The sequence below is a fragment of the Mixophyes fleayi genome, chromosome 4, assembly GCF_038048845.1.
Source record: "Mixophyes fleayi isolate aMixFle1 chromosome 4, aMixFle1.hap1, whole genome shotgun sequence".
NCBI classification, from domain to species: domain Eukaryota; kingdom Metazoa; phylum Chordata; class Amphibia; order Anura; family Limnodynastidae; genus Mixophyes; species Mixophyes fleayi.
The window spans coordinates 231972961-231990393 of record NC_134405.1 but is presented as its reverse complement, the minus strand read 5'-3'; the positions used below and the strand labels follow the sequence as shown (position 1 = coordinate 231990393).

Genomic DNA, 17433 nt, shown 5'->3' with positions numbered 1-17433 from the left:
CAAAAGTTTGCATGTGAAGCAATACACCATGTTGTCATGGAGAGGGTATTTATGTAGCAATCATTCTAGGAACCGCTCTTAAGTCCTCAAAGTTACTTTCTGTTCATCCACCACAGTAGAGTGACCATGGCTTTCTCCTTTCAGCTAAAAAAATGCAACTGGAATCATCTACTTATTTTAATTTACATACTGATTTTATTAGGAAATACACTCAGGAACACTTACATATTTTAGAGCAAGCAAACAAAACCCATACAGCACATTTTGACATAAATGGCTATAATAAAATAAAAGCACACTTTCTGTGCTATCAAAACAAACTTAATTCATGGTGACTGTTGCAATTTAGGGAATTATAACCATCTATGCTTTAAGGGTACTGATTAAAGAGGGTTGTTCCATGATTTGGACATTTGTAAAAGTTTGCTGTGCTTTAGTAGTAACTTATAGTTTAACCGAAAATTAAACTTTGAATTAATTTAATTTGATTATTATCTGTATGTGACTATAAGGATTCACTGTAAGGACCAATCAAATAATTGATCAGATACATGAAGTGTGCAGGTTATATCTGCTGATTGATTTCCTTTGTTGGGATCTGTCTGTTTCCACACATATCCATTTAAAAAGGCTCAAAAAAATCTTTAAATAAACCACAACATAAGATAATGATTTATGGAAAGCAATCATCCCCAATAATAAGAATACAGGGTATTCATAAATAGAGAGCAAAATAGGAATTATTCATTATGTGGCATTGCCCTTCTAGAATATAGTTATCTGAAATGTTACTTACCAAAGCAAACCAGTAACTCCATCCAGGAGGCACGTGACCTACTCCACCGGCATCCTCCGTTCCATACTGTGCAAACCAAACACAAGATTATATCAAGTATAAAACTGCAGGGATTTTGACCTGCTTAATGTGACAAATTGACAAAATTGGATAAATGAGATAAAGACCACCAGACATGATTGCGTATAAGCATCCTTTAATCCCATATACTATTCACTGTTTTAAGTGTTTAAAACAATAAAGGTTATATTTATAAATTTATTATAGTAACAGTAATAAATTAAGAGTGCTTCCAATAACAGAACTTTCCTTTTTTCTGCAAATATAGTATTCAGATGTGTCAATAAGTTTGTTTTTAACAATTGCTACACAAATAGTTGTTTTCAGGTATATGGAAATAATGCTAAAGTGCAATACTGGTAACCGAACATACTAGCACCCCATAAGCATATGTGTTTCAGCTGTCCCAGGACAACTCCTCTTCTTGACATGGGAATTTCTTTACTGAAATACTTGTATTAGTAGCAGTCAGACTAGTTTTTCAACTAATTATTTAGTGGTGAATGATTCATCTATTTTATTGCATTTGACCCCCAAAAGAAAGTGAGAAATTGAAACAGTAGGGGGCAAGAACACTTCAACACACATCAGTGTCCTGGTTTTCCCTATACAATTCCTACTACTTAAGGAATCACCTGCCATATCAGTTAACAGGCTTTTTACACTTGCGCTAAATTCTTCCTCCCGCCCAAAGTCCATTGGGAGACCGTGGAAACCTTGGGGTATAGAGGTTCAGCCAGGAGTGAATAGTTTATAACTCCTCCCCCCGCATAACCATTGCCAGTCAGGAAGCCTCCTCCTAAAACAACAAACATCATTGCATAAAAAGAGCCCCCCTCCACCCCTGAAGATAGCATTTGTTGACATGATTGTCAAGGTGAACGGGTGACCCCTGTTGAGGTTGTCGATCTTCAGCCACCAATGACATACCATTGAAGCAAGTCTGATAAAGTGGCTGGTCAATTGATGGTGTGAATTGTTCCATTTTGATATTAGCTTGTTCTGGAACTATATAGAGCGGAACTGTGCAAATTACACCGTTTCAAATGTCAAAACCATCTTGCCCAAGAGCCTCATGCAAAAAAAAGAACAGAAGTCCATCTGTGAGCCAATAAGACTTTACTAGTCCATGTAAAGAAATAATTTTGTTTTATGGTAAGAACATCCTCTGTTGTCAGGAGTCCAACAGTAGTCCTAGGAAGACAATTCACTGAGCAGGTGTTAATGGGTGGATCATCAACTATTGAAAATCTAAGGTCTACGCTGTATCTGGCACATGGGCCTGGAGCAAGAGTGAAGATCCCTCCTTGATCAAAATAGAGTCCAGGTAAGGAATGATGGTCTCCCCGTCCCCTGGATTTCAGAAGACAAAATTGAAAACGTTGAGCCTGGATGGTCAGTCCGAGAAGGTTGTGGTGTCCTTCCCAGATGAAAACATATAGGTATGATTACTTGATGTTCATTGACACCATAAATTCATTCTGTCCCATGCTGGTTATGACAGGCCGCGAGAACTCCATCTTAGACCTGGCCACCCAAAGCTGGGTGTTTAGCGACGACAAATTCAAAATAGGACAAATGGATCAGTATGATTTCTGGACTAAGAAAAGATTTGCGTAAAAACCTAATCCCTGTTGCTGGTCTGGGACTGGAATGACTGCCCCCGATCTTAATGACTGAGCATATTCCGCAGGGCACAATACTTGTATGCCTCTGGGAAACATGGTGATAAAAAGTCATCTAGGTGTAGAATTTAGGAGATCTGTGATGTATTCTTACCCTATGATTCCTTTCATCCAGGCATCTAAGGTGGAATCAAATCATTGGTCTCAGAAGAGAATCAGATGGGCACCCACAACAGGATAGATGTGTTCAACCAAGGTAAGCAACTGAGACCAGAGTTTATTAGATTGCAAATTCACCATAAGCTGTTCTAATCACCTCTATACCGCCTTTTTAATAAAAGTCAAGGTTCAGAAGGGTCTGAGAGAGGCCCCAGCTACAACATAAATGGACTTGAGGATGACCTCAACCTTCCTATATGTGCCATACCTATGAGCCACTGCACTGGGAATGGGAATAGTGGAGGTCTTTGATAGATATGCTATGGGGCCCATCCACCTTCGGTGGGGATTCCCATTTAACCATATCCTCACAGTGGAAAGGATTAAGAGTCTGTAACCAACGTGAAAGAGGAATCTCCCTCAAAACATGAAGAATACTCAATGTCTGAATCCTCAGCTATTTCGCATTCCTCCGAGAGATACACTCAGAAAGACATATGCACCAGGACTGAAACACAGCAGGACTTTTGCACCTATATGAACTAGATGAAGCAGCGGACTCCAAACTCCTTTCTAAAGATGAAGTCTAACCAGCCCCCTGCACAGACATCGATAGGCTTCTTGCCAAAGCCGGACAATGTAAATCATATGTACATAAGAGGCACTCCCAATTTCAGAAACAGTTGTACATAAACAGGAATGCTTCTCCTAACAATAATAATGCTTCACTTATAACAATGAATGTCAATTTGAAGAAAGAAAACTTTATCTTTCCACATATGTTACTTTGGCCTTAAATTGTCCTTATGTGTTACTTCCTTTCAAATGCTGTCTTCATCTTCAAAGAATTAATTTACTTAATGTTAAGCACATAACAGCAAAAAAAACAAAAACAAACCATAATACAGAATAGATTTTTACCTAGTACGATATCTATAATACACCCTGTGTGCCAAATCACTCATGTGTGAAGCAATAGCACTTCCCCTTAAACTTACTAGAACAAAATCTCTAATCGGAAATTTAATACATAACCAATTATCTCCAAATAAAAATAACCCCCCCCCCCCATCTTGCCCCCAACACCTCCCGTTGTGCTTGAACTTATCAGTAGAGTAAAAATTGTTATGTAGCATTCAGTATGAAACAATCTTCTTAATGCTGCACTTTTGGCTTCTCTTCCTAACTGTATCTTTATCTCCCATGCATAGGAGGAAAAGAAAAAAATGAAGTATCTGGCATAATACAATATTTTATTAAATAAGATATATATAGGTTCACTCAGTTGTACTTTCAATTTTAAAAATCATAAAAACATCTTTGTACTCAAAATCTCCTGAACAAGATATGTGGCAAATGCTCCTACTAGATAGTTCAAACAAACTCCCAAGTTTCAAAGTCCGTGGTAGATGTACCTTCTAGATAGACGTCTAGATGCATTTAGCCTTGCATATGTCAGAATGGATCGAATAATCAATAAATGCCTTTCAAATTATTATATCAATTCAGACATATGCAAGGCTAAAGGCATCTAGACGTCTATCTACAGGGTACATCTACCACAGACTTTGAAACTTGGGAGTATTTTTGAACAGACAGAAAAAATGATTAAACGGTCTAATTAAATCTTTCCAGGCGACGGATCTGGTAGTAGCGTTTGCCACATATCTTGTAAAGGAGATTTTAAAAGTAGATGCTTTTTTAGACGTTTTATGATTTTAAAATTGTAAGAGCAACAAAGTGAATTTGTACATTCTAATTATCCTAAAGTTAAAAAGTGGAGCGGCATGAATATTTTTTTTCTCTCGTTTTGATATGTACAAATTTCAGTAAATACTTGTTAAAAAAAAATAAAAATAATGAGAACCAAAAGTGCGGCATTGAGAAGATTGTTTTAGATTGAATTATACATAAGACTTCTTACTCTAGTAAGTTTAAGCACAAAGGGAGGTGCTATTGGTGAAAGAACACAGGTGGTTGTCCTTTGCTTCACGTATGAGCAATTTGGCACACAGGGTACATTATTTATAACAAACTAGAAAAAAAATCCTGCTACACTATATTACAGGTTTTGTTTTTACTTTCATGTGCTTCACATCAAGTAATTGAATTCTTTTTGAAGATGAAGACACAATTTGAAAGAAAGTAACATAAGGACACAGTATCATATGTGGAAAGATAATGTGTTCTTTCTCCAAACTGACAGCCAATATTATAAGATCATTGAGAGAAGCATTTCCTGTTTATGTATACATGTTTCCGAAATTGTGAGTGCCACTTATGTACATATGATCTACATAGTCTAATTAAACAGTACTCTAACATATGTATTCTGGGCTGCAGAACATTTGGAGCACTTAAGAGAAATATATTATTTTTCATTGTAATTCTTGCCCAAGCCATTACTTCATGTGGAATAACTAGGGCCAAGGGCCCCTGGCCTTGTATGCACAGGAGAACGGGATCATTCCCTGAGGATTCCGCACAAGCAGCAGAAAGAATCTGACCCTCGCTCACCTCTAGGAGACGTGTGGCTAGCTGAGAGAGTTCAGCTATGGACTCTGCCAAAGACTTAGTCCAAGCTGTTTCCACCAGATCGGCAACACCCACAGGAGGAGCTGGAGATTTCATAATGCTATCAGTTCTGGCAGGCGGTGAGCAGGAGACGCTGGCTGTGAGTTGATAAGCACCTCGCCCCGGTCCAGCACAGAATACAGTCACTGGCTCTAAAGACAGAGCCACAGAAACCAGACTGTGCCTAGAGCAGAAGATATCTGAGCAGGTACCTCAACTGCACTCAGCTCCTACAGTACTAGAGACTCTGCACCCACTGACAGTGAAGGAGCTGATCGCATGATCCCTTCTCCAATCTCCCAGCAAGAAGAGAGGAGTTACTCACCTTAAGCCATACCTTTTGTGTGTGGTCTGTGCTGTCCATGCAGCACCTGATGGTATAAGCAGCATGGGAACCCCAGTCACTCACTGCAGTGGTAGAGAGTGGCACAGTAGGAAGCAAGGGGCAGCCGTAGAAATTACCACCATCGTACTTCCTCATCCCACTTCAGGCATCTCACAGTCACCAGAGCTCCACATATGCAGCTGAACTGCCGCAGCAATTAATTGTATAAAGAATGAATAAGAAGAAATATGCAATTCTACCATAGACAACCAGCGCAGAAGACATAACCCAGACAACTCCCTTACTACCAACCTGTCGAGCTACATAGACTTTCCTGCAACCACTTGTCACTCAACAAAGGAGTTATTTGAGAGAAACTAGCCACGCATTGGAAGTTCTACAGAATGTTCAATAGGAAGAGGGCTTTATTCTCCTCACATGCGATGTAACTTCATTATATACTATTATCGATCATGACAAGGGTTGCCAGCATGTGAGCTCCATCCTAAGAGAGGAATCAAACCTCCAAATGGAACAAATAGAATTCCTTCTGCAATGTATACGCTTTGTCCTACAACACAACTATTTCTGGGCAAACAGTGGGTACTACAGACAGATTCGCTGGACTGCGATGGGCGCGAAATTCGCTCCCAGTTACGCGAATTTGTTTGTAGCCCACTGGGAGAATCTAAACATATGGAACAACAATCCGTTCGCAGAATATGTACACAAATGGTACAGATTCATAGACGTACTGTGCATATGGACAGGTACCACAGGACAGCTAGAAGAGTTCCTACTCTACATCAACACCAATGGCCTAAATATGAGATTTACAGCCAACTACAGCAGAGAAGAGGTTGTTTTTCCTAGACCTAGAGATTTATATTGAGGACAATCAGGTTACAACAAAAACGCACCTGAAGGAGGTTGACTGCAACTCGTATATCCCGGCCTGTAGTAGCCACCATACCAACTGGCTGCTGAACATTACCAAAGGTCAGTTCACCAGAATCAGGAGGAACTGTTCCACTATAGAGCAATATGACATCCAAGCCAACTTAATAAGGGACATGTTCCTACAGAGGGGCTATGTTAGCACCCCTGTAGAGAAAGCTCTTGTTGAAGTCAGGAAAGAGGGCAGGCAAAATCTCTTAACAAAGAAGGCAACAAAACCTCTTGAGCCATTTGACGCCCCCTCATTCATCACCAGATACAGTAGCGATTCCAAAAAGATAGAGAAGATTATCTGCAAACATTGGAACATCCTTCTGGGTGATGAAAAATTGAGGGAGGTTTTACCTAGCAAACAAAGGTTCATTTATAAGAAGGCCAACAACCTGAAAAATGCCCTTGTAACAAGCAGTATTCCTACTATCAGACAGACACCTACTAGTACATGGTTGGGAGAGGATAAAAAAGTTTTTTCCCACTGCACAAGGTGTCAAGCATGCAGGACTAGCCATATGAGGGGCACTAAACCTACCTGCACATTCACTGCAACTGGTGCCACATACACCATAAAGGACAAGATCACCTCCGATACTAAGGGGGTGATATACATACTTGAGTGCCCTTGCGGAAAACAGTATGTAGGAAGGACTGCAAGAGATCTGCATACCCGTATCAGCGAGCATCAAAGAAACATCAATAAGGGACTTGAGGCACATAGTGTTTCAAGTCACTTTGCACTTCTGCATAACAAAGATGCCTCATTGCTTAAATTTCTGGGCATTTGTAAAGTGAAAAGATCATGGAGAGGAGGAGATTTTATCCGATCCATGTCATGCGAAGAGAGTAAATGGATCTACACACTGAAGACTTTAATACCACGAGGCCTTAACATTGACTTTGAACTTAATAGTTTCCTTTAATTAACATTTGGGCTTATTGATGACAACCTCCATGGTATTTTTTCTATTGATGGGGGAGAAATGAGCCTTTATTTTACAACTTGCAATATTACCGGTCTCCTATGGAGTTTCTCACATATTATTGCATATGTCTTTACATAGTTTCAGGAAGTTTTGCTCTCAGATGAGGCATTCTCTATACAAGCTTACACATACTGAGAAGGATTTGCTGCTATTATTGAGCCTATTCATCGTTAGGTCTCAATGATTACTTCTGGTCTACAAAGACCTTTCATTGGTCAAACTCCGTTTTTAAAGACTATAAAAGGAGGCCAAGTGGCCCTTGCCTTTCAAACATCCCTGAGGAAGCCCTTCATTGGGCGAAACGCGTAGGTTACCTATTCCAAACGGATTAACCGATACTCAGCAGCATCTACACTTTCCACTGTCAAGCCGGCTGCACGCTAACACAGACCGGACACAAACAACCGCATGCGCGAACTATCGACTTTCACTCGGCAGCTGGATGCCTAACAGCGTGGACAGAGACTCGCACAGCGGCCTCCCCGAACGGACATCTGTGGAACAGATCCTGCAAAAGCGGGGTGAGTTAACTCCTCTCTCTGTTCCTTTCCCCTCATGTGGTGTACCGGAGCTGCTAGCATCTTTGGAGTGATTTGCCTACTCATACTGAATTTGCATTGTGCAACTTGTACGGAAACTCGTTGCTTGCTATTTATGTGACTACAATACCCATTGTTGTTTGGGCCTTATGCACATGGTGACTGCATCATTGGTTCAGACTTTGCGACTACTGTCCATTATATGATTTATCAAGCAGACTGCCGTCTGTTTTTGAGACTTTTCCACATCAGCAAGATTGCTGAATGTTTGTTGTGCTTATTTTTAATATTATCGCAGCATAAGAAGGTGGAAATTTTTGCCTTCATTTCACCACCGTGATTATGTTTGAATAAATACCCATTTTATTCATCAACCTCTACTGTTTTTGTGTACAGGCGCCTGGGGACTACCCCAAGTTTTACTTGTGGTCTCTTTATACTTTAACAAAATTGTCTTCATGACAGGTGAGAGATATTGAGTGGAAGAAGTTACCAGGCCCGCACTCCTGGCTTAGGGGCCTATTTAATAATGCCTGCATATGCCCCCAGTTTAAATATCATCCCTTAGCGCAATGATAAGGGATGATATTTCACAGACATCTATTAAAAAAATCACCCAGAGACAGCGCATCCAATCGGAGGCTATCCTGGCGATGACTTTCCTTACCTTTCAACTTAGGGAGTTTGTACTAAGGTCGCACATGCGCGAAGCCATTTGCGATAGTAACTGGAGGAGGGAGCAGGAAGGGTGCAGAGAGAGATCCGAAGATCCCGCTACCGCAATGCTCTCCGTATAGGGGAAAAGAGCCAACGCGGGCAAATTGCAGCAGTTCCCAAAAATATCCATGTGTTCTCTATGATATCTCATGTGTTAGACTTCTGCTAGATGACTAGGTTACTTAAAAATGCTCAAGTCATGCGGAAAAAGCAGTTTCCGCATGGTTTATAGCTTAATAAACAGGCCCCTTAGCCTCTATACCCAGAGGTTTCCAGTGTCCACCAATTGGATGTAAGATAAATATGGTTTTGGATTATATTGAGCACAAGAGCTTGATTTGGAGAACCAATGAACAAATTAACTAGCTCCTTTTTGTATGCCACCTTAGTAGAAGGGCGCAGTGGGCATTCTAAACTTTCTTTGCCATCTAAGGACATTTATGAACATTTAGGAGTGAGTGTGAACAAACATAAGGTTGCTTTAGTAGCTGCCTTGCCAACAATTTTAAAGAGAGTGTAACTGATATACAGCCACATAAAACCTATTTGAGAAAAATCACCATAAATGAATACATTAACAGTACCTGATTAAGGTATTTTCCAGCAAATAATGTCTGGTAGCCCATGGTCTGGAGGTAAGCAGGGAAGGTGTAGGGCTCTTGTGTCTTCTGCCAGGCCTTGCTGCTACAGTTTCCTTCTATTGTGTTGTTGACAACATGGTGGTTATGTGGGTATCGGCCAGACAGGATGCTAGCTCTGCTCGGACAGCAAAGGGCACTGCCAACGTACTGCAGACAGAAAATACCAAGCATTTTATTTTACAAAGAAAGACTACACAGCATCAGGCAAAAAAAAATTGTTTACCTTTGTATATTTAATATTGCATTAGCAACCACTATTTCCCCTTAGGAAATTCCTTTCAGCATGAAAGCACACAGTTTCCTCTCTTTATTTTCTTATGAGAACACATACCGTTTCTGTGAACACTGCACCTCTTGCTATTTCTCAGTGAACCACTGTCATCTTAACTGTTGGCTCAACACATTAGCCAAAGAAATGGTTATCACCCACAAAGAGAGCAAGCCTCGCCCTTTGCACAGAACACAATGTGTCTTGTTAATTAACTGAATAATGTCCAGGAATCCCACCAATTAGAAAAAATACCCTCTAGGTGCCAGGAACAGCATTACCAAGATACTACAAAAGTGAGTAGCACATGAATAGTGCTGGTTCCTGATACCGGACCTCTATCATCCTGCACTGTAGATTTTAAAGGCATTTTCTTTAGGAAACAACTAATGTAATTTCCCTTAAATCGCACCTAACAGAAACACTGGTTGTGTTGTTTTTTTTGTAACAGAACCCTCTGCATGTATTGTTTAGTTAGTAGATAAACGTTTCACCAAACTTGGACTGTAAAATGTTCTTACAGGTAGTAAAGCCTTGTATGTAGCCCAACCCTTACTTAAGTATCACGTGTCCGATATCAGTGCTATTGAAATTCTGGCACAAATAGCCTGGATTAAAAAATGATTACAAAAACAGACAACTGCATACAGGTCCTTCTTACCTGGAAGAATATTTTACAGCACTGGAACCATAAAACACTCCTACACTATGTACATAACTAAACAAGATAGGTAGGGGCTCTATTAGCTAAAGGACTGTTAGGTATAACAAGGGTACATTTCCTTTAATTACAGGCTTAGTAAATTTTATTGCATTATGCCAGATACAGGATGGAAAATAAGTACAAACACTAATAAATTTATATATCACATATGTGCTTATATCAGCAGTCACACAGTAGATTTCAACAAAAGACATTGCCAGTAAAATAGTCATGATAATTATAGTGCAGGGCAGATAGCCTATTATATTTTATAATCTAGGTGTTCTTCTCCATACTAGTTAGTAATTATATATAATGGCCTTGCAGCAGCACCTGTGTTAGCCCACAAAGCCAAACTTTGCCAGCCCTCCAATGACTGAATAAGGACAGTATCTATATTGGGACACAGTAGAAGCTTGAAAGTTGTTCAGCTTAAATGACAGAGATTCGCACAAACATTGACCTTAAACAGTTTTCCAAAAACAAATGAGAGGCTTACTGCATTGGTAAACGTTACGCCAAGATCTGCAATCAGCCTTTTAGTCTTCTTTAATGGAATCTAGAGTAAAAAATTAGAAAGACAAGGAAACTAATTTATAACAGACCAGTACAACAGCTTTATTTCTAAACATTTTCAACATATTACTCTAACATATCCAGTTTTGAGCAGTATAATGCATGTGTACCTCTTACAGTGCTACATAAAATGTTGATGATTTATAAATTGTGAATGATAATATCCACAATATATCTGGAGGGTTGTTTCAAGCTAGATGTTGCTCTTCTTTCACCATATTTATAATATTATTCCCAATTTCACACACAAGTATTTATACCAGTAAATTAATGAGCTGCATAAAATCAATGGAGGTTATTTAGAAAAACTGTAGCATCCAATTAGTTTTGATTGATCCAGTTAGACAATGAATACCAAGGTCTAAAGTTTTTTTCTTTTTGCATATCTGCACAGCGTTAAGCTGGGTACACACTGCAGAAATTTCCACCAACTTTTTATGCCGAGCGATTTTACATGCGATCGATGTTCCGATCGCTCGGTCCATGGACTGCATACACAGTAGCCTTGTTTAGGACGATAAAGGGAAGAGCGGATGTCCCTTTAGCGACTTTTTACAGCCATGTTGTCGTGAGCAATGACTGTAATTTCGTACTCACTGTTGTGGATCGGTCGGAAGTTTATACACACTACACAGCGGAAACGAGATTGGAACGAAAATATTAAACGGTACGACCAACCAAATGAGGCGACAATCGTCCATTTGGGCAAACTTTCGACCATCGTGTCACTGCACACACTGACCCGACTTTTGAACGAGCGGTCGTATGTCGGCTGATTGAGCCGATTATTGGATGAAAACCGTGTAGTGTGTACCCAGCTTTAAATACAATACCCAATGTCAGAACTAACTGAACGGGTTAGACAAGAGATGCTAACTAGGGTGGCATGAACCAGCAAACATGTCCATGACTGACGTGGCAATAAATCAGCTTAATAACTGGAGGGTGGCTGCACAAAAAACATGGAGTCGTATTGGAACGGTCATCGTGGAGGAGAAAACTAGCATTCTAAGGGGTATATGCTGATATCCCATAGACGTCTACGCGGAAAGGGGTAAGCTCTGTTAATGGTGTTAAAGCAGGAGACATCTCTTTCCTAAATAGCAACAAGCAGTGAAAGCCTTTTGCCGGCATTTACACCAGCATTTTGGCTCTTCACAGCTATATAAATACAACCCTAAATCTTTTAAGAAGCAATACTTACTATTGCATATTTAATTAAACTACCCACTATATAGCACAACACCATGTCCTCCTCTAAGCACCTAGTAAAAACACTGGAAGCAATAAAAATCAATAAGCAATAAAAAGTCACACAAGTGTCCCCTATCACACAATTTCACTATATGAACAAGATAGTCTTACTATATACCACAGATTGTCAACATGTGGTATGTGTGCCGTAATGCATTCTAGAGGCAGATTCAAGAGGCACCTGTTGCATCAAAATTACAATTTACTTTACTGGTAAACATAAGCAATTATTATTAATTTTTATTTATAGGGCACCACTTGGTGTCCGCGGCGCCGTACAGGGACAGACAAAATTACAATACGAGGTGGGACAGCACAGTACAGTAAACAATAATCACAGTATCAAGCTATCAGTATCAATCAAGCTATATGGGGGGAAAAAAAAAAAAGAGGGGAGGTAGAGTTTGCTTCATTAACATCTACTCACTGTACGGGGTACTTGCTATGATTAACCATTGTAAGGGGTACTTGGGATACCTTTAGACATATATGAAGGTACACAATAAAAAAAATAAAGAAAATTGAGAAGTCCTGTCATAAATAGTACAAGTCATATGATCCATTTCCTAACATCATGAGGGAAGTACTCATAATAGACTCAGTTTCACGTGGTTTATACCAAAATTGCCTAAACAAAAATTAAATATCTGTTTAACTTGCCTGTGTAACATGCTTTTTGTTCATTTGTTTTCATAATAGAAAAACTGACTTTAGGAACACAGGTTAGAAACTATTATATTGCCAATGAAGGCTTCACAAACTGACCCTGAGAAGTTTTGCAAGTCCAAAAGGACTTCAGATTTATTGTTCAAAACCCAGCTAATGACACATAGGGGGAATTCAATTCCCAGCGTTGTTCTAAAGAACTGTTACTTAACTGAATTCCCCCTTATTATCAAAATTAATTCAGATAATGGCTTTACAATACAATAGTGACAAATCGTTGTTGTTAGAGACATTATGGGGTGAATTCTTAAAAGCATTGTAAAGATATTGGACCATTTTTAAAAACTTGAAAATAAGATATTGAAAAGCTTCCTACCAACTTGTGTAATTTTATTTCACTAATGTTCAAAAGCTAGTACAAAAGGCTTTGTGTGTGAGTGTGAATGACTTGTATTGGGTTCTGGACAGTGTAAGAAACACCATTGGTACGGCAGGTGTCTTGTACCAGGCCCATGGAAATAATGGGCCCACTACATGGCAGATGCAGAGGGACGGGGGCCACTCCTCCCTGTACTGGGGCCCACAGCTCGCTAGTTCCGTCTCTGGTACTGGAGGAAATTGAGAGCCAGTGTAGGCATATGACAGAGAAAGATCAGTTCTACCAAAGCATTTAGGATGGAATGAGATGGTAGACAGGAATGAGGAGAGAATGTATGAGAGTCTTAGTTGCATCCAGAGTAATAAAGGTTGTAGTCTAACAATATTTATAAGTTAGAGGCAATAGGACTGCAAGATACTGGATGTGAGGAATAAACCAAATTGAAAAGTCAAGAATGACACACAGACAATGGGCTTGGCAAGTCCAGGCTTCCAGGTTCAGGAGGTGGCATGCTGGCTCTCACATGAGCAGAAGCACCCTGCACTGACTTGGAGAGTGGAAAGAGTACTCTTAACTCTGCCACTCAGTGTAGCTGGGCATCACTCAGCTGCCCTGGGAATATAGTTTGTCAAATTGCATGATAGAAAAATTTAAATTGCAGAGATAAACAGCAGGTCTGATTTAGGGATTTTGTTAAATAGAACCAGTGTATAGTAATTTCCTTATTTTATATTTATTTTCTTACATTGATTCATTCCTCACTGTTTAAAAGGTTTTAGGCTTCAGGTTTCATTACAAAAGACATAGACCAAGAGATTGGTGACCTAATATAAACAGTTCTGTTTTCAGGACACAAAAAGAAAGGTCTCCTTTGTTCTTTAAGACGAAGCAAGGCTCTGCTTAATGTCACACAACTCTGGGGTATACACATTATGTTCTATGAGGAGAGCTACCTTATTTTTTTGACACTGCGAGTATGAACCAAACAGAAGACTGGGGCTTAGGAAGGTTACATTTCAATATGGAAAGGTGCAGTAGCAAATTTAATGGGGTTACTTAATTTATATGGGGCAATAAGAGATTATTTCCATTGGGATCTGGGCAAAACAAGACCTATCTGGCAGATGGAAAAAAAACATAGACGACCACAAATAGCAGACACAAGTGATGGAACCTCAGGAAAACAAATTTCAATGTAATCAAAATTTACTGGCCAATTAATTCTCTTATAAATTAGATATGTAAATCAAGGCTCAGGAACTGTAAGCTGGCCACTCAGTAGAACACTAAGAACTGATGTCTGATATGAAACACACAGGAAAGACACTAAATGCACTTCGTTTAGTTAATTTCATATTCTAATAGCAGAGGCACACTCATATGTAGGTGTACAACTCACTAGTGAACGTTATAGGTAAAGTGTCAAAAATTGCAGAGATGATCCGACCTGGAGCACGTATACAAAAAGCCAGGAATCGGAGACTCAATATCAAGTACGTGAGATTTTTGTTTTGTAAAACAAAGAAAACTGACCCTTTAATCATAACAAAAGATCACTGAACAGATTGTTAGTGTGCAGCTGATACGGAGAGCGCTGACAGTGTAAGAAATAACAAGTTTCAGGCCACAGGAATGGCAATTATGAGGAAGAGGCAAATACTTAAATTTGCAGTAAACAAGAAAGACGCTTCAAAGGAAAAAAAAGTATACAAGAGAGATAGAGGGGGGAAAAAATCACGAGCCGAATTAAAGAGTCGTATTGAAATGTTAGGTTAATTTGTAGTCACGTATACCCTAAAAAAAAAAAGTAGTTACCATGCCACCAAGGGAAACATCCTGATCATCTGTTAGGATCAACACCACGTTCGGTCTCCGGGATATCCCCTTCACTTGCACTGAGCATAGGAACCCCAATATTAATAGACAGATCGGTGCACGGAATGATGCTGGATTAAACATTGTCTTCCGGGAGATCTGCTACAACAGAAAGAAAATCGTGTCAGTTTATCTCATAGCTTGGACGATCTCACACATGCAGAGACCTCTAAAGAGGAAGTAGTGCGAAGCTGGTCAGCTGCTCTTGTGCAGTCACATGCCTGCAAACAACAGGAAGGGAGGGGAGAAGCATTACAGGGAAGTCCTGAAGAGGAGAAAGCACATTGGGGGAGTACCACATCCATTCACATCTGCTTCACCGTGCTTTTCTTATCTACACCTTACTATATGTCTGTGCTTATGAACAAAACTTGTGTAGAAAAAAAAAAATACATCCCTCTTTATTTACTCTTCTCCTCTCTTCTATCTTCTTTCCTTTTAGGTTAAAACAGTGGTTCCCAAACTTTTGCAGTTCACGGCACCCTTTTTTCAAGGCACCCCTCCAAAATAATTACTGAGCAGGCCTGTTTTAGAAGTAGTTGGGTCAAAAAAATGTAATAAGTATTTAGGTTAGGACAGAAATACTTATTTAGTTGTATGCAAAAATGCCCCCTCTACATCCAGACACACTGCCCCCTCTGCATCCAAGTCACTCTGCCCCCTCTGATGCTGCCCCCTCTGCCATTTCTCACGCTGTCCCCTCTCACTGCCCTCTGTCACGCTGTCCCCCTCCTCTGTCACGCTGTCCTCCTACTCTGTCACACTGTCCTCCTCCTCTGCCCTCTGTCACGCTGTTCCCCTCATCTACCCTCTGTCCCCTTCCTCTGCCCTCTGTCCCCCTCCTCTGTCACACTTTCCCCCTCCTCTGCCCTCTGTCACACTTCCCCCTCTGCATCCAGTCACTCTGCCCCCTCTCACGCTGTCCCCCTCCTCTACCCTCTGTCACGCTGTCCCCCTCCTCTGCCACGCTGTACCCCTCCTCTGCCCTCTGTCACTCTCCTCTGCCCTCTGTCACACTGCCCCCTCTGTATCCAGGCACTCTGCCCCCTCTGCATCCAGGCACTCTGCCCCCTGTGACAGCCCTCTGTCACTCTGCTGCCCGCTGCCCCCCTCTTCTGCACGCTGCCCCCCACTGCTTCCCTGCTGTCCCCCTCTGCTGCCCCGCTGTCCTCCTCTGCTGCCCTCTGTCCTCCTCTGCTGCCCGCTGTCCTCTTCTGCTGCCCTCTGTCCCCCTCTGCTGCCCTCTGTCCTCCTCTGCTGCCCTCTGTCCTCCTCTGCTGCCCGCTGTCCTCCTCTGCTTTCCGCTGTCCTCCTCTGCTGCCCGCTGTCCCCCTCTGCTGCCCGCTGTCCCCCTCTGCTGCCCGCTGTCCCCCTCTGCTGCCCTCTGTCCCCCTCTGCTGCCCTCTGTCCTCCTCTGCTGCCCTCTGTCCCCCTCTGCTGCCCTCTGTCCCCCTCTGCTGCCCGCTGTCCTCCTCTGCTGCCCTCTGTTCCCCTCTGCTGCCCGCTGTCCTCCTCTGCTGCCCTCTGTCCTCCTCTGCTGCCCTCTGTTCCCCTCTGCTGCCAGCTGTCCTCCTCTGCTGCCCTCTGTCCTCCTCCACTTCCCTATGTTCTCCTCCGCTGCCCGCTGTCCTCCTCCGCTTCTCCCAGCCATAAAAAAACAAGAAAGAGCACATAAACTGATGTTGATATTCAGTGATAAGCTGCGGGATAGAGGAGGCTGCTGGGTCCCGGCGCCCGGCGGATTGGTAAGTTTATGTGCTCTTTCTTTTTTTTTATGGCTGGCCCGCGGCACCCCAGTGACAGCGCCGCGGCACCCCTGGGAGCCGCGGCGCACAGTTTGGGAACCGCTGGGTTGAAATATAAAAAGACACATTTACCTACAAGGCAAGCAGTGTCTTAAGCAAGAGCAGTGAGAATGGTGGGTACAAGTTGTTTGTTGGACAGAGTACACTTACACTAGTCGTTAAAGCTACCAATCTTCCCTCAAGTGTAAGTGGCGACCTGCAGTAACAAACTTATGAGCAACATTGTATTATTATTTGCCCCAATTGTTATACAGTTTGCACAGTGTATGAACAACTGTGAAATAAATACATTATATTTATTAATTTTGTTTCCTTGAAGGACTCAGTGGAAGCCCTAGCAGCAGGTTAACTTCCTATTCAGCTGTGCAGAGAAATAAAAGTAAACACCTCTCAGGGTATATAGTGTAGCTCTTTCTAAAGCTAGGTACACACTACAGAAATTTCCACCAACTTTTTATACCGAGCGATTTTACATTCGATCGATGGTCCGATGGACTGCATACACACTTGCCTTGTTTAGGACGATAAAGGGAA

At 41.3% G+C, this 17433-nt stretch overlaps 1 protein-coding gene across 1 annotated transcript in view; it reads right to left on the bottom strand.

Annotated features, from left to right (window-relative positions):
• Nucleotides 1–15307, bottom strand: part of GNS (glucosamine (N-acetyl)-6-sulfatase) — a 34961-nt gene extending 19654 nt beyond the window's left edge. The window contains exons 1-4 of the mRNA XM_075209455.1: nucleotides 15035–15307; nucleotides 10844–10903; nucleotides 9317–9520; nucleotides 797–862 (exon numbers count right to left, since the gene is read on the bottom strand). Of these exons, the coding sequence (XP_075065556.1) occupies nucleotides 797–862; nucleotides 9317–9520; nucleotides 10844–10903; nucleotides 15035–15178 (474 nt within the window). The 5' untranslated portion in view covers nucleotides 15179–15307. The remainder of the gene's footprint in view (nucleotides 1–796; nucleotides 863–9316; nucleotides 9521–10843; nucleotides 10904–15034) is intronic.
• Nucleotides 15308–17433: the final 2126 nt, after the last annotated feature.